The 18,416-nt window shown below is 33.4% G+C and overlaps 1 protein-coding gene across 1 annotated transcript in view; it reads left to right on the top strand.

The window, feature by feature from the left end:
* The window catches only part of SNTG1 (syntrophin gamma 1), a gene marked incomplete at both ends in the record, with an annotated part of 147,504 nt that overhangs the window by 56,332 nt on the left and 72,756 nt on the right, over nucleotides 1–18,416 (top strand). Inside the window, one exon of the mRNA XM_079533868.1 lies at nucleotides 2,915–3,044. Within this exon, the coding sequence (XP_079389994.1) occupies nucleotides 2,915–3,044 (130 nt within the window). The remainder of the gene's footprint in view (nucleotides 1–2,914; nucleotides 3,045–18,416) is intronic.

The following is an 18,416-nucleotide window of genomic DNA, read 5'->3' as shown; positions in this document are numbered from 1 at the left end:
TCTTAATTAATATGTAAAATCTTCATTAATATTTCTGTTATAAGGGTTTTGCAGAAGGTTTCAATTATCAATTCTTTGTTGTTATACTCACACTTTTGCCTGGAAAGGGATCTTGCAGTCTAGTGTTACCACTTCCCTCCAGGTGTGGGTTTACGATCCCAATGAAAACTGAAAGATCATAAATCAATTTTGGGTTTCTTTGGGGTCAATTTTGTTGTTTCTCATCACAACCTTCTTCTCTTTGGTTCTTACCAAATGTTTGAAAGTTATGTAAAAGCCTCCCACAGCCTCAATTAATTCAAAGGGCTATTGTTTCTTTAAAGTTTACCATGTAGGTTTGCAGTCTTGTTTCCTATTCAACAGAGCTGATATTAAAGCAGCTTAGTAGTCACTAGATGACTGTTAAACTAAAAACAGCTTATGGTCTCTGAATAGTGACAGCAAAATCATGCTTACTTGTCTACATGATTCTTGATCTCTTGACAATTACTGGCCCAGAGAGCTAACTTGTGATGCAAAAGCTACATTGGTTCATTGGCTGAAATGAGCAGGATATGGATACCAGAGATGTAAGATTTCTTGTACGTGATTCTCTGAAAACCTTCAGCTCAATGTTTTACAGTGGTTGAAATATATATAATTAACAACACCTGTCGTAAAGGACCCAGAATTATAAAAGTCAAATCTGAGATCTGTTCTGCTGTACACTCCAGATAAGATACTAGAACTACTCATGGGGAAAATTAGGATATATTCGACTATTCACAGGTTTAAGACTTTCACATTCAGTCTTCTGTAGCAATAAAACACAAGCTTAATATGCTCATTATAGAAGTTGTACATTACAGAGAAAGATTATGTGTAGGCAGCAATATTCCTAAGATTTCAATTGCAAAATAAATTTACAGATGTATACCTGAAGTCATGCTCACACCTTGAGTGATTACTAATTATCTCCCTGTATTTTCCTGTGCTATCTATCATGAGGAAAATTACTTAAAAGTTTTAAAAAAAATAAAAATCAAGTTTGATAGAGAGAAGCAGTTGTTGGGTTTTTTCCTCAAAAAGCTCAGAGGCAATATTTTGTTGGTAACAAGCTAGTCTATGAGTGTTTTAAAATAGTTTGTAAATCACTGTATTTTAAAATATGACTTTAAATATATTTATTTATTTATATTTATTTATTTATTTAAATATATTATATTTAAATATAATATTAATTTAAATATTTAAAATTTGTTTTCAAAGAAAGATAGAAAAATTTTTAAAGGGACTGAAAATGAAAAGAATATAAAGAACAATGTTAAGAATATTGCTAATAATAATAAAGAAAACAACATAAAAAGTTACATGCTATATAAAGTTGTCTTATATCATTTTTAGAACCTGAGATGTGTAATTGAATAAGAATATGATCTTAATTTTTTCTTGTTGTTGTATTAAAAAACGGTCAATAAGAAGTTAGTTTTTAATAACATATCTTTTAGATTATGCCTGTAGGAGTTTATAGACAGATGACCACCTCTGTGAAAAGACAACTGAGCTGATGTGTTAGCTGATAGATATAGATAAACCATCGGTGTCTTCATGATCGTGTTAGGATACATAAGCTTTATCTTCCAGTCAGAACTTATTCTTCATGATGGAATTGCTCAAGGAAAAGGCATGGCTCTAATTCATTTTTATACTAGTCCTAAGTGAAAGAAAAGCGTGTACTTGACACAGACACAGAAGAACATTTATGGTTGAGGTAGATGCTAGCTCTGCATTCTATAAAATTAGTTGATAGTTTTGTGAAGTAAAAAACTGATAATTTTGCAGAATCAATATCAGTCTTAAGATGTCAGAAACTGCCACTAGTGACACTCAGTTTTATGTTGAAGATAACACTCGTTTTGCCTCAGCCTTCTAAAAAATCTAAACAATTTTAAACCATGAATGTATGAATTTGTAGGGGAATGCTAGCAGTGGAACTTTTTATGTTCTCTTTATGCTTAATAATATCCTATTCTGTGAAACTGATTCATAATGAGCTTTTGAGGTTCTGAAGCTAGAGACTTGTCAACCTTCCCAAAGGCCAAAAAGGCCTTTTACAGAAGTTGGATCTCCTATAGCTTTATAATTTGAAAGTTTCCGCTTGTTCTGTTGTTGTTTAGCACTCAGTTGTGGAAAGTCAAACTATAACGCATCGTAAATCATTGTGTAAGTTCCAAGAATGTTGGTGAGGTAGAGACACCCCAGTGGCTACTGCCTTTGTCAGTGGATGTCTCTTGGCATTCCAGTGTGATTTCCTAATGATTCTGCATTCAGAAATGCAACTGAAAAAATCATTAATGCTATCTCATAAATTTGAATTCACCAGCTATTCCATCGTCAGGTAAGAAGAGGATCATTTACAATGAAAATTCTATCACCAAAAGCAGCTAACTAGCTAGCAGTAACCTTAATGTGTTTTGAAAATGAATTTGGAGAATGAAACAAAATTTTTTGAGAAAAAGGTACGGTATTCCACTGAATTTCATGAAAGGCTACCTACAGTCTGCTACACTTTCCTTCTCTGTGATCTTCATATTCAATTATTAATGCTTTGATATGCATCAACTATTCCACTTGTTCAGCTTCTGAAATCACACAGGGTTGGACAAGATTCCATAGAGCTAGTCAATAGGATTTTCTTATAGCTTCTTGGAAACTTAATATAGGAATAGTTGACCTTTTTATATGACATTTAACATGTAGCTGATTGTTTTAATATGTCAGGTATTTATAAACAGGAAAACCAGCAATTTATCAGTGTTCACTGGCTGACCTTCATTGCAGTTGAAAGAAAAGCATTTCTACAAGTATTGTTAAGATGGTATGCTAGAACAGATGAAATTTTCTTCTGACCTGATCTGTTATGACATGTCTATAGGCAAAATGCGTTCCAAGTAATTGCTGTGGATGGGGTTTGCAGTGGAATAATTCAGTGTCTCTCTGCTGAAGACTGTATTGACTGGCTACAAGCAATAGCAAGTAACATTTCCAACCTCACAAAGCACAATGTAAGTATGGATCCAAGCAAGCCAGAAGGTTTCCCAATCATGTTTGATTATAACTGTCATAAAAGCCTAATGGGTTCAAGCACAGAATTATCTGCATATAAACAATGCTCGAGGCTGTCTGAGAGAAGTCAGCTCAAGTTTATCATCAAATCAGACTTTGTGAGAAATCACTGAATGGGAAAATATTCCCCCCTACAGTCATCTAGTTCACTTCATCGCTATCAGCATTGCATATTTAGCAATACCAGCTACCATGAGAAACAAGGACTAGATACAAGAGAAAGCCAGGTGTGATGGATAAGAACATATAAAAGCAAAAGGAAATTCTGCATTTTCCTGATGGATTGAAAAGGTATATCTATATTGAAATTTTTGTAATTGGATCTGAATGAGATATTAGGTCTGTTTAGGTGTCATTTAAGGCAAGGGCAATACAAGTCCTCACTATCGAGAAAGATTAAATGTGTTTATGCTTCATGCACTGTACTTTTATGGTCTGATCTTGTGGGATAGGTAACTTTTTATTGCAACAAGGATAACTGTTATGCGTAGGTTTTGCTATACTACTCCTAAGTTCAGTTGAAAGCTCTTAAGTTTGTTGGGGTTTTTTTGATCTATGTAGGATATATCTTGCATTTGATAAATAAAATGTAGTTTACAGCTTACAATTCTATATGATTCCTTTTCTGTTCTGTCTAGAAAAATACAGAACACATGGGTAACTCCATTATTTTGAAATAATTTAGAACAAGGAAGCCCTTGAGGATTTAATTTATATTCTTTCAGATTTCCTTAAATCTGTTTCAGCCTCCCAAATCTAACTAAATTTGCTTTTCTTTCAAATACAGGGAACATATTGAAGGAAGTTGTATTTCTTGCAGATTTATATTCAAGATGCAAAACTATGCTCCATCTGGCAGCAATATGTAAAAGTCATTGTATTATAAAAACGTGACAGACATGAATTCATCCACCATCTGCAAGCTTCCATGCAATGCAAGCCAACTTTATGGCTATTTATTCCTCCTTACATTGCTGTTGCTGCATAGAACTTCTTGTCTATGAGGCATCCTGACAAATGAGTGTGCTGGTTAATTTTTTTCTCACCATTGTTAGTTGAGACTATTGATTATTCTTACAATCTAAAGCAGTATGTTTGTTTACTTACAACAGTAGAATAGAAGACTTTAAAATGTATCTGATAATACATTATGTATCTCTTATGAGACTGTACCCGTGGTTACTTAGTTACTATTGTTACATAAAATACTTTCAGTGTTTTAAAAAGGAGTACAGTGTATTCCAGACTAGTTTCTATAAAGAAACACAAACACTGTAACTGCTGTTACAGTGATATATATAATAGCTGATTATATAACTATTATGCAAACATCTATATTTACCTTATCCCACAGACATCCTGTAGAGAAATTGTGATTTAGTTTGGGCTTACGACTATAGTAAATGATGTGTTTTACAACTGTCCCAATTGTTTATTGCTCATGTGAGTTCATGAAAACCAGTGAGACTCTCTTTTTCATGATATACTTTTCTTAAAAATGTCAGTTACCAGCAAAAATTGTTTGATAACATTTATGATAAGTGAATGTAAGCAATATTAGACAGTCAGAGGAAAAAAGAAAAAAAGCAAACTGTTATTCAGAACAATGATTAAATATGAGTAGAGGTCTTTTTTTAAAAAAAAGATTATTGACCTACACATACTGCTGATGCTAGCATTCTTCCTCTGTGAGAATCATTTACTCGCAATCATTCTCCCTTCCCATTGGTGTGCTGTACCAAAGAAACAATGTGAGTACAGGACTTCATTTAATTTTCAGACAAAATATATCGACTTTTTTTCTTTTTAGTTTCAGTTAATGTTTTATTTTTATCTAGGAGTTACGTAATTTTTCACTTAAATACTGTATAATAGTTTGTTGAAATGTAACCATACATGCTTTTTCTAACTTATGAAACAGAAAGAAGATAAAAACTAGTAAGATTATAAAAACTATGTTGTTTCTGAAAGCATGTCCTTTACTACTGTGTCAGGTTTGGACTCAGTAGGTTTGGGTGGGATTTATCTTGCCCAGTGCTAAATGTCTTAAAGCAGAACATCTGAATAGTTATCCCTCGGCTTTACTTCTGACATCTGTTTTCTGATTAGATGAATCCCCTCAGGACATGTCTTTGTTTCCTTTGACTGGTTATGGACCCTGAGGTGGTGAGTTCAAACTCAGATATCTAAGGATATGTGTAAATTCTGTCACAGGTCTCCTTATGGGGCAAAAGAGAGCTTCTCTAAAGAAATCTAGTGAAGAAATGTCTGGGTATTTTGACAGAAAACATTCTAGTTTCAACTAGCATTCTGAACTATATTACTTTTTTACACACAAACTGTCTGAAAACCGTCTGATGGTTCAAACCCCACAGATGAGTGTGGTAAAAAGCCAGCTTTCTTTCCCCGTATTTCTTTGCAGTTGTGAAATGTAAATCCCAGGCTCCAAAATCTTCTTTTTGAGTCTATGGTTAAGTTACATTTTTGTACGGATAAAGTCAGAATTTCTTCTATTGCAATGTAAAATGTTCATATCTGACACAACAGTGGTGTAGTTCAGTTGAAGAATCAGCAGTGTAGCCAGAGAGCAACAGGATAGCAAAAAGGCATGTGTGGAAGCAAAACCAAAATGTCTTGATGATCATCACCTCTGAAAGACAGTTTTGCTAATTGAATCTAAGTAATGGAGTCGAACATTTTGTCTATGGGCCAACACATATTACCTGCAGTAATTTGAAGACTGTCCATCCTTGTACAGTGTGAGATAAAACTTGTATTACTATGCAGCAAGATAGTTGCAGTTTTAATGCAAAGATTTAGAAATTTATATTATGACTATTCATAAAAATATTGGTATGCTGACTGATGTAGTTGACCTTATTAGTTCTCAATTTTTTGTCAAAAGACAGACTTCAAGCATGCAGTATTTTTCCTTCTATTTGTAGTTTAGGAGCATTGTCCTCCAGTGTTTCTGAAATCACAGAATCACATGATACTGACAATTTGCATTTCTTTAGTTCCCCAGGAACAATAAAACAATTACAAATAAGATGGAATGCATCCCGTTAAGATTAAAAAACGCAAATTGACTTGTATATGGGTATGCAGTTCACAGGATATTATAGAAATGCACTGCTTAAAGTGACATACTATCATAGTATAATTGATGATGTGATGAATCTATAAAGGTCATTCATTTTGGAAGTAGAATTCTTTTCCAGTGTGAGCCATTTAAGCTGCTTCTCTGTGAAAAAATTATCAGTTTAGAACTACTCAGGGGTTATATTAAGCTCAGAGTTTTGTTGAAGCAATCGTCAAACTAAAGTTTGTGTGCTGAAACCTGAATAGGTTAAATTGAACACACACTTGGGATTCTAATTCCCTTGTGAATTCATGACATACTTGCTGTTAGTATGGATGACAGGCCAAAGAAGATTTGAAAGGAAAAAAACTGCCACTTCTACCTTTTTTATCTGTGCTTTTCTGTTCTGCTGTGCCAATTCAGCTGTGAACTATTAGCCCTTCAATAAGCTACTTTTAGTCTGTATCAATTTCTTTGATAACTAATACTGATTTCTCATGTTTCACACAGTATCCAATGGATCATACAACTTTTAAAGAACTATGCTCTTGGAGCAGTCTAAGAAAAGACTCTAAAATCACATGCTATATAAAGATCTACTTGATGCCAATGCATCCCTAGTTTATGTGATACAGTTTTCAGGGGTCTCAGGGACAGTATTTGTAATGACTTTAGCAGGGATGAGGTTTTAACTAAGTCATTTTTCAAACCTAATTCAATTCAAAATCACTGGGTACCCCAATGTATTTTCCAAGTGCAACCAAAAATAAATAAATAAATAAATAAATAAATAGATGCGAAGGAAACATGAACAGAAGTTTTGGGTTTTGATAACAAAAGATATTATATACTTATTTTTCAGTTATCATCTTGTAGGATACAGCTTAGCTGATTCTTCGGGTATTTATCCTCCCGAATCGATATATGTCACTCTTGTCTATTGCTTTCAAATTTTTATATAGTGAGTGCTATGGTATTTCTTTACCACTTTCTTTTGCCATCATTTCCTTGGAAGACACTGCGCTGATTGCAGATTTATATTTCTTACCTTGACTTTTACACTTGACAGAGAAGTAACAACAAGAACTTCAATAGACAGAAATGACAGGTAGCTGAGTAAAGGTTGCCAAGCAGTAAGTGAAAAAAAAAGAGTTTTAAATTTATCTTGGGAATGCCCAGAAGATCTTGCAAGAACTATTACCCGATAACTTGACAACATTCCATCACTTTCTGTGTAAATCTTGCAAAATACCATGTGTCTGTGAAATTTATAAGGCACACATGTGCTACAGATTGAAATATGGTGATAACACAAAAGCAGTAGAATTAATAGGTCTACAAAATTAGTATCTGATTCTGGGCATGCCATGCTTTCCTGAACATAAGACTCTATTTTGAACAGTTTCAAAAGTTCAGTTGGACTATTCAATCATATGCTTAAAACATAATGCCTAATAAAAAGAAACTGCTGCTAAGTTCACAAACTAATTTGTCCTGATCTTCACCAGAGACAAGAGAACAGTAATAGCTTATTAAATATCTATATAATTCTGAAGTTTGGATTGTAAGTTCTGAAGTAAGGATTGTATAGGTTACTAGGGGGCAGAAAATAAACACAAAGTAGGAGAAAAAATGCAATTAGGTTAATATGATCTGTTCTGCTTGTGGGAATAGTTAAATATCATAGGACTACATTCAGTGTTTAGTAAGATTTTTAATGATGTTGATACTATGTGTGTCTTTTTTTGTTGTTGTTGTTGTTGAATTGTTAAGAGCATACTGTGGAATGCTATTTTTTGTGTATAAATCAGTGTCAATTATATGAAATGAACAGATTTCACATTTCAATTTTTTTGTTTGAAATACCATTGGTGACCATCAGGATGCTTTGATGTAAGTCATTTTGGAGTTTTCAGGAATTTTAATCTCTTAACTATCCTGTGTGTATTGCAGTAACAGTGAGCTTTTTGCTGATTACTAAGCTATGCATTTTAGGAGCAAATCAAGAAAGATGAGTATTAGTAGCAAACCTCATCAAGTGGTATATTCTGTAGTAGTGCAAAAGGTAAACACTGTCTTCTAGAGTTTAAGGCCTTTTGCAATGAAGAAAAAATAAATTGAAAAGTGTAAGAAGTCTTCAGAAGAGTCTTAATATATTTGCTTTTTGCTGAAATTGAATGAATTACACAAATTGGATGGTATCTGTTAAAATGTATAATGATCTGTTTCCTAAGCAATATTATGGATTCAGATGTTTATAGATTTCTGAAACTTTGTTTCATTGTTTTGCATTCCATTCCAGACTTTGTAAAAGAAATCACAAAGCTTTTTACTCCAGTGTTGATATGTAGGTCTCCATAGGAATGTTTAAAACTCTGAACTGGATGCTTTTGTATCATAACATTGTCATATATCTGTAGTTCTCATATGTAGGTCTCTTGAGGCACATTGGTATAAGTAAATAAATGTAGTCAGATCAAATTTACATAAACTGTTTTCTATTTTTTCTACCCTTTAAAAGATAAATGTTTCCACTTTGATATCTAGAAACACATAAGGTTCTATGTCATTTTTATGAAGTATTACATATGGCCTTGTATTCACAAAAAATTTGTGGTGTTTGCTGCATGTCTTATTTGAGTAACTGTTTGTTGTTTATGTGGTATATCCTCTTGGGTGTACTGACTTAGCTGCAAAGAAGGACAGGTTTTTCCAAACTTTCTTGCTGTTGCTCCTGTGTATTTCATCTGTATCTTAATAACGTAACTTGAATTTGAAGGTTATTGTCTAGAATATCATTAGTCAAGAGAAAAATGCGAGGAAAGAATGGTAGTTAAATGTGTTTTTATAACTTGTGCAAGCTTTAGCATTTTTCAGAATAGTCACCTTATCTGGGAAACCTGTAACACAGAACTTCTGCCTTCATGACTGGAACCTTTATTATGACACATTCTGATTATGGTGATATCACTCATCATTCAGATATGGAGTTTTTGCTTGAAATAAACATTGTAAACTGTAATTAGTCATGATAGCTTTGAAATGAAATTGTCTTTTTATACTAAATTTCTCCCAAGTATGCAAACCTTTTTAATAATATAATTCTGGTTTTACTGAACACATTATCACAAGTCTTGAAGCAGTCAATAAAAATGTAACCATCTCTGTCACAAATTGCCATCTATGTATCTCTAATTTAAGAGTAATAACATCCTTTAAAACAAACAAACAAAAAATCAAATAATCTGTGAACTGAACTATAATTTACTTCTTACATGTAAACCTTAAAAAAAAAAAAAAGCCACACAGTACTGATGCAGAGAGAATATTTTCTCAGCTTTATCTTCATAATGTTGTCACATAGCAAAGAATCCATACATTTTCTCCAATTCATTCAGTTTCATATGGATTCAAACTAAAAATGATAGTCTTGCATTGGTACTTAGATAAAAGCAAAACATCAGAATATATGATTTGCTCTTTATGTAGAATTTATTTGAAACTCTGAAGTTATCTCCCTCTTTTCTTTAGCATCATTATTATTGAAAGCTTAAGTTGGCACTCTATAATAAAGTCTGTGCTCTGGTTACAAGACAGTTTAGAGAGTTGTTTTGACATCCAACCGTGGTAAAGTATAGAAAGGAACATGTAATTAAGAAAAACTGAAATTTTCTTCGTTGGTTTAAAGGGACAAAGAAAGGATGACAAGAATAAAAGAAGTAGGGCTAGTCTGACTGGGAATGCAGGTAAGCCACTTGGGTTTTTACAGAGAGGCAGTATGTGGAAAAAGAAAGTACTCGCTAAAAGTTGCCCTTTCCTGCCAAAATGCCAAGCTGCCCTTTCAGTAACAGCTGGAGACCTCCATCTGTTTTACTTTTTTTTTTTTGTACTACATACTGTTCAATATTCCACAATTGGTTTATTGTAAGTGAGAGTGCATTGGAAGAGGCTACTGAATCACAAACTGCTGTTGATAAAACTGCAACTGGGAACTGGGAGGCTAAGCAGTAGTATAGAATAGTATACAATCCTCTTTGTATCTATTCTTTTTGCTATCTAAAACATAAATATCATTATTTTAAAGTGGTTAGCTTGTTTTCACACCTGTTTCCTCTTATCATTAGGTAATGTTTATTAAAATATCATTAGATAGTTTTAAAAGATGGTTACATCTACAGCTTTGCCTTTCTTCCACAAGAAATTAAAAAAGAAAAAAGAAAAAAAAAAAGAGAAAAAAAAAAGAAGAAGAATTAAAGGAAACTGAATGCATTCAAAGAGCCATAGCGCACACCTTAGGGTATATACGTTATTAGAAGATTAGTGTGTTGAAAATATTTTCTCCATTTGGTTGTCTTGCTTCATAAAGTGCCATAGACATCCAGCGCACTCTGGTAGCACATAGCTTATATTTGCCTGAGAAAGAGAAGGACTCAGGACACAGGGGAGTGTGGTAAGAAACAGGGATTTAGTCATTATAGCTTCAAGAGATTGGGGGGAAAAGGTCTAGCTGATGGGAAAATAAGCAAAACTACAGATGACCTATAAGCAGAAAGTCCTGCATAGGAAATGTGCCTGAGATTGCACTTGTGACTTATACATCAACATAATGAGTTACGAAAGTCTGTTTCAAGTTTTGTATCTCCTAATAATACTGTATGTAGTAGTTGTAGCAGTTGTCTGTGAGCAAAGTCTGAAACTATAGGCATGCTGATGGCTTGTGTAGGCAGTGATCCAATTGTAAGGTTTTGTTTTGTCCATTTGTTTATTTCAGAAAATGAGATAATTACTTATTTGAGAGAATGTCACTGAGACCATGAAATTAGGCATGACAAATTTAGGATGTAGTATCTTGGTTTCTTCTTACTGTGTAACGTGTGGCACTCCAACTTACCACACTGGAGAGTGAATTATTCATTTCCTTGTGGGATTTCTACCTTTTAAAACTTTTTTGGTAATGATCATATGCAACTTTTCTGTTGTTGTTGTTGTTTTGTTTTGTTTTTTTAATTGTTTCAATTTTTAAAAAACATTTTAAAGTTTTAGAATTGTGTTTTCTTCATTTTACCAATCACTATAACTTTGGACTGTACTAAGAAGTAAAACAGGGGTCCCAGAGATGCAGCACTCTTCATAGAAACCTGAATTATAATCAGTTATTTCATCTTGGGAGAGAGGAAAATAAAGAAGTAAACTGCTTTAATGTTACATATGTGTTACATATATATGTGTTTGTACATACAGAAATCCTAGAATCAGAGAATGGTTTGGGTTGAAAGATACCTTTGATATCCTCTAGCTGCAACTACCCAGCTATAGGCAGGGACACCTCCCTCTAGACCAAGTTGCTCAAGCCCCATACAGCCTGGCCTTGAATGCTTCCAGGGAGGGGGCATTCACAGCCTCCCTGGGCAACCTGTTCCAGTGTCTCACCACCATCACAGTAAAATATGTACATGGAGCTTAAGATTTTAAAATATTAAAAAAGAAAAAGGTAACAAATCTACAAAACATATTTTACTGCTTTATTTCTTAATGAAATCAAAACCTGTTATACTCTGCTACATAGAATAATGTCTCCCCTATATTTGATTAATATAAAAATGACTATGCATTTTTATATTCAATGCAGGTAATCAGTTCTTTATTCCCCAGTTTTGCTTTTTTAATGAGAAAATTGTAACTTATGCCTGAGTAGTCTGTCAAGAGAGTGCTTCATGACAGAAGTGTACATACGGGATCTCCAGTTTTAGATAGGAAAACTAGTCCCTAGTCTTTAGATATAGAGAATGAGGAAATAATAAAATACTTCTGGAAATATGACAACTGGGTAGTTAAACAATGCCTTAAACATTTCATCTGTCCCCTCTTACGGTTCACTTTCATGAAATATAACATAAAATGCATCTGAGGAAGCGCTTGATGCCCATTAAAAACCCTGCACTTAGTTTTAGCTGTATTAACAAGGAGATGATATGAAGTCAAAGCACATGTACAGTTTAATTCTTTAACAAGATATATTGCATTTTTTATCATAAGGCTACTTTTCAAATGCCAAAAGAGAAAATGTTTTTCTAATTGCTAATAGATAATTTACTACTCATCCAGCATGATGCATTGAAACCACATAAAGAATCAGTAGAAAGTATTTTTGTAGCCCATTGTGTCAACAATAGAGTGGCCAGTCAAGCAACGTGAGAGAACAATTATTTTTAGGTCAAACTGTTTAGAGATAGGTTTGAGTATGTTCAACTAAACTATGTAGAGGTGATTTATTTGCACATTTTATATGCTTTCAGTTTGTACAGAAAATGATTTTTTTGTAAGGTGAATTATCATGCAAACTTATGACAGTTTTCTCCACAGCAGAATCTGTTACTTCTGTCTAGCAGAAAATACTGTTTTAATTGTGTTTACATCCTGAGGTAATTTTGCAAGGTAATAAAGTAGATGAAATACTTCCAAGAGCATGTCATCATGCTGGAGGATCTCACATAATTCAGGATACTTAAAGGAATTTTATCAGGTCGTCTTTTCTGCTGTTGGAAATCCTAGAAAGTAATCTCATTTTTTACTAATCAGATAAAAATATAGGAATTCCATATAATTCAGATAAATTAAATGGTCTCAGAAACAGTATGCCTTTTTTCCAGTAAAGGCAAGATCCTCTCTACCTGAACTGGCTACATAGTCTATAGGTAGAAAAAAAAGTCATTAAGATGTAAAGAAAGTGAACCAGTCCTCTTGACTTAGGCACTTACTTCTTTCCCATTGACTATATAAAGAATGCAGATGTCTCCAGAGGATAATTCAATCTCCTTAAATTAAGTAGCTACCTCTTCCACTTCTAATAGGAAGTGACAAGAGGATACTTTAACGTAATAGCCTACAGGTTGGAAGAATCACCCTTACATGAGAGAAAGAAGCTTTCTGAGTTACTTGGCCTGCAGTGCTGATGCTGTCTCACCCTTGGCCAAAGTACTTCTAGATACAGTGCATGGCTAAGGCTCCAGTCCCCTTTCCATACAATGTTCTCTTGGCTATCCATTGAGCCACATGTAAAATTTGTACCTATGCCATTTAGCAAAAATCAAGGGTTGTCTTTCAGTCTCTCTTGAGTAGGAGTATTGCTTAAGTACAGCGCATGTGCTAATCTAAGCCTTCAACCTAAGAATGAAATGTCTGCTGTCATTGATGGGTACTCTAATCTTGCTTATCATGACCAAAATGATCAGACATGTGATTCCCTGTATTATAGCAGTGCTTTTGCTTTTGCAGATTTTTTTAGCCAAACTCATTTTGCAAATATCATTAATAGTGCAAAGTCTCAAAATGGCATACAGGCAGGACGAGAGAAGTAAGTGCAAACTTCTTCAGTCATGTTTGCTATGAAAGAGAAAGCAGAAAAGTCAGGCCTCAGATAGATGCCTTCAGTTGAGCAATTGAGGATTTTCTATGTTTGTGAATGCCATGTAAGCCTGCCATACTTTTTTCAGTACTGCTCTGTCTTAGGCTTTTCATTGCAATTCACAAAAGTTTTAAGAATAAGAAAAGTTTTGATCTCTTTCTGAGATCAAGTTAAAAATGCTTCCCTGACATGCATGGGAGATGTACCCCACTATTTTGGAGTACTAAGGCTTCCTAATTTATAGCATACTCATTACTGCAGAACTGCACACTGCTTTGGGAAAGCCAAATTTTTGCAAAAGTTTGCCTTTCCTTATAAGCAAGACTCAGTCATTGCTGAATAGAGCATAACTGAAAATATTAATTTTGTTTTTCCTGATTTACTTTCCATTCATTGCGGTTGCTGCTTGCCCCACCCCTGTACAGGTGCAGAGACTGGGGAAAATACAAGTTTCACTGGGAATTTTCAGATATGTGTGCTTAATTATATAGCAATTTACAGCTACTGTGCAGAACTCCTAATATCTATTTTAATGATTTAGTAATTCTACTCGAAAAGAAGAAAATACTTCTTTTCTCATATGTGGTACATATTCATTTCACTAATGTTAATCTTGTTCTGTTCATAAAAAAAAAAAAAAGAAAAGAAATACAAAGGCTCATAATGTCTTAGTTAAGATGTTCTCATAGTAAAATAATCATAAATCAAAGAAATTAAAAAAAAAAAAAGGGAACAGGTAGATGTGGGATTGGGAAGAGATTTAGAGAAAGGAGTATGACTGTGATCACACATTTGTTAAGATATCACAACTTTGGCTGCACATTGTAGCTCTGGGGCTCAGCTAGTTTTATGTTGGACAATGTCTGTTCTCCAGATGATACCCAACATATAAACTCTTACTAGTTTATATAGGCTATCTGTAAGGGACCATGAGGATATGAATGAATTCCTCCTTGCTCAGTTACTCATAAACAGTAAACATTTTTTAGAGTATAGGTGGGTAGGTAGATAGGTAGATATAAGTAGACAGAAATAGATACATGGATGGGTTTTTTTGTTGTTTGTTTGTTTGTTTGTTTCTTTGTTTTTGTTTTTTCAAATTTTCAGTAAAGAATCACCACTACCCAAAGGTCAGCCATATCTGAAAACTAAGATGGCATAATTCAGAAATATTGAAATGCTGGAGCCTGACAAGGGTAGTGCTGCTTGCCTCCCTGCCCACTGGCTAGGCTGCCTCAGGCTTAAGAATTTCTATCAAGTGAGTCTGTGGCAGTACTGCACTCCGGGAAAGATAAATGGAAGATCCTGGCATGTGGAATAGATGATTAAAACATCAAGGACTCAAAATGGCAAAATAATCCATATTCTCTTTAGAATGAAGAATTAATGAAAAGTTTAATCCTCCCAACTTTTAGTAAGTTGATTTTATTGGAAAATGTCTGCTGACAGGTGTCTACCTGTTTTACTCTTTACTTTTTTTTACTGTACTAATTTTATTAGTAATCTGTGCTGAGTATTCTGAAATGCCACAAAGGTTTTTCTCCTCATGAGTTTTTCTGAGATACTTCAGATGTCTGCAGAGGTACTCCTGAAGTTTCTTATTATGAGGAGAAATGCAAATGCAAATAAGAAATAAATCTTCAAAGAAATTAGCATAATAATTAATAGATTTTATAAAACCGAGCAATTCCTACATAGATGTTTGAACTTTTAGCAGTGAGATTTGTCATTCAGTTCTACATACTTGTATATGCTACAGTCATCAAAAGGTGTGAATGTATTTTGTTTATTATTTGTTTTGTTCTTTGCAATGCTGAACCCTACTCATGAAAATATATTTTAATAGCATATGCATTCTTTTTAAATGTTGGTCTCGTAGCAATAGGAATATTTTGAAGTATTTTGATTTTGCCATCATATGTAGGTTGTTTCAGAGGAAAAAATATATCCTTAGGCTAGCACGTTCCATGTGGAGTTGTGGAGCTAAACTTTCTCTTTCAGCTCCCCTTTAAATAATTGGTAAATTGTAGTCTGTGTGCATGCTTCATATCAGAATTGTTTCGTTGTAGCATTAGATTAACATAAATGGATCTTAATATCACTGTATAAGTATAATCTATAAATTTTAAAGTACTATTTCAAAATTCTAAAAGTTGTTTTTTAGAAGCTGTTTCAAACTGATTGTTTTTTAAGTTATGTGCCTAAAGAGATAGTATAACTTTGTTGTCATCTCCATCAATCTCACTGAAAGCAATAAAATATTTGTGAAATATACCTGCACCCTAATTAAAATAGCTACTCTTGCTGCAGCATGAGGGGGATTAGTACATTCATTTGCCAAACAGTAACCATAAATAGCATTTTCATTGAAAAAACGTAATGAGCAAAAGTCAGAAAATTATAGTATGCAATTTGCATAAAAAGGGAATAGTCCGTGGACTCAGCAAATAGAACTCCCTAGGGCTTGCAGATGGTTCTACCGGTAAATTAAGTTGCTATTCCCTTAGTTGGTTAGGTTGTAGGTCAAACCTAGCTTGAAGCAATTATAGCTGACAGACCTCTCTTTAGTCTTTTGATGCAAAACTCATTTCTCATTACCTTTGTAAATTCATAGAACAAATCACAGTTTCCACGTTATTCTTAAAACTTCTTTCAACCCTAAAATGAATCTCACAGAAACCTCCCACTCACTCTTGGTTATAATACCATTCCTTCTTTATACTGGAATGATTTAAAAGGCAGACTACTTCATGGCCTAGTCATCAGCAAATATTAGAAAAGAGTTGACTTGCAGCATTACTGATCTTTTTATCTCAAATGGCAATGTCATTTTTATCTGTTTAGAACAATTGCAAATCCAAGGTGTGTTTTTTAATTCTTTATTTGAATAGATGACAAACCATTAGCTCTGAAACAAAAAGCTTTCAGCTTGAAATTTATGTGTCTTCTTCTCTAGTCACTAAAAGACAAGAAAAGTTGATAGTAATAGTGGAATTATTTTCAATACAAAACTCTTCTATCAGTCTGTCTGCAGTTGAAGAGTTCTTTCTATCAGTTATCCCTGTTGTCTTGTTTGCTGCTACCAATGGAGTGTTATCACTGATAAATATTTGGTTTTTTTACATTTTCACATGAATATTTGTATTATCCGAAATCAGTAAATAGTCTTATTTTTTGTAAGTGGAATCCATACCTCACTAGTCTACTGGGAGAAAATGCAAGAAGGAATGTCTTGGCTAAATGATGAATATCTTCATTAACCTAGTACACAAGAAAGAAAGAGTAGAGAATTAACTTGTTAATAAGCTTAGGCTCAGGAAGTATAGCAGAAGAATGTGGAATCAAAGAGGTGGTAGCACTACATGAGATTTCCTCTAAAGGAAAGCAGCAAGTGTGAAAAGAAATAGTTTTGGCATACACTAGCATTAAAAGAGAGGACAAGGAAAGGGCTGGTTCACAACATACTGAAAATAAGATTATTGCTGGATAATGTAAAGACAGTCAAAGTATTTAATGCTCTTTTGTATCAGAAGTTACTCAAGATGTAAATTGTCCATTTTGTACATGGTACATATTACATTGTATGTGTAAATTGTTGTAATCAGACGACTGTGACCATTCATAAGTGTGACAGTCTAGGATAAAATTGGGATGGGTTAGAGATCAAACAGCAAAGAAATTATATGTTAATGAGAAGAGTTCTAGGTAAACATATTCTTTATGATTCAAGCTAGAACAAATATAAAAATATTTTAGGAATTAAAACCTTTTTGTCCTGTTTACATTACACTAAAGCTGCAAAGGATTGAAATTATATTCAAAATCAATTTCTGAGTACAGAAATTTTCTAGATCAAATAAATATCAAAGTAGATACAGTAGATCCTGTATGTCTTAGAACACACAATGAAGACAGATTCTGGGATAAAGGCTGTCTTTATGTAGTGCTGACTTCATTAATATGTTTTCAGTTATGTATAGCTTGAGAGAAAATCTTTTGCAATTTGTATTGTGAGTATTAATACCCACATAATGACTCCTAAGTATATTTAGCAGTCATAATAAAAGAGTAATTCTGTATTTTATATATGAATTTTTGCCTTCATTCAGCTCTGGGATTATTTTTTTCATTCTGGGTTTTATGATTTTGCTCTCACAATCAGCTTATTCTTTATGAATGGGGATGAATGATATTAGTTAGATATTCACTTTGTTTGCTCTAAACTTTCCAAATAATGTGCCATTGTGGTATATATTAAGTGTTGTTATAATAATGTGAAATTTCTGCAGCCACATCTCACACTATTTACTATGGCAGTAAATAACAATGTAACCACACAATTTTACTCATGGAACATTAGCCATTTTCCTTGCAGCTTGGCATACGCATTTCATGTACTGTAATTTGTAGCTTTGTCATTATCATCATGGACTGTTACATTATACCTTCGCTGAATAATTTTTTTCCTGTATTTTGTAACGCGGTAGTAAACTTGTGTGTCACATTTTCTTTTCTCTCAGCAAAGTTAATGTCCATAGTTGTTGACTAAAACTTCAGTACAGTAACAAGAGAAAATGTGTTCTAAAAAAAATATTTAATTTATTCCAGTAACTTGTTTTCAGTGTCATAAGGATGATTCCTCCTTTAATAGTACATTTTATTGTTGGTCCACTGATATCTTGAAAAGGTGAAATGGTGCTTACATTTATTAACTTATGAAATCAGCTTTTCATTTGGACTACAAGAAGTATTGATATTGCAAAAAAAAATCTATACTTTCAACTACACAATCTCTTTTACAGCAGAAATGTAATTAGTGAGATG

Source organism: Tetrao urogallus (assembly GCF_951394365.1).
Source record: "Tetrao urogallus genome assembly, chromosome: 3".
Taxonomy (NCBI): domain Eukaryota; kingdom Metazoa; phylum Chordata; class Aves; order Galliformes; family Phasianidae; genus Tetrao; species Tetrao urogallus.
The sequence above is the reverse complement of the archived record's forward strand: the minus strand, read 5'-3'. Positions and strand labels throughout refer to the sequence as shown.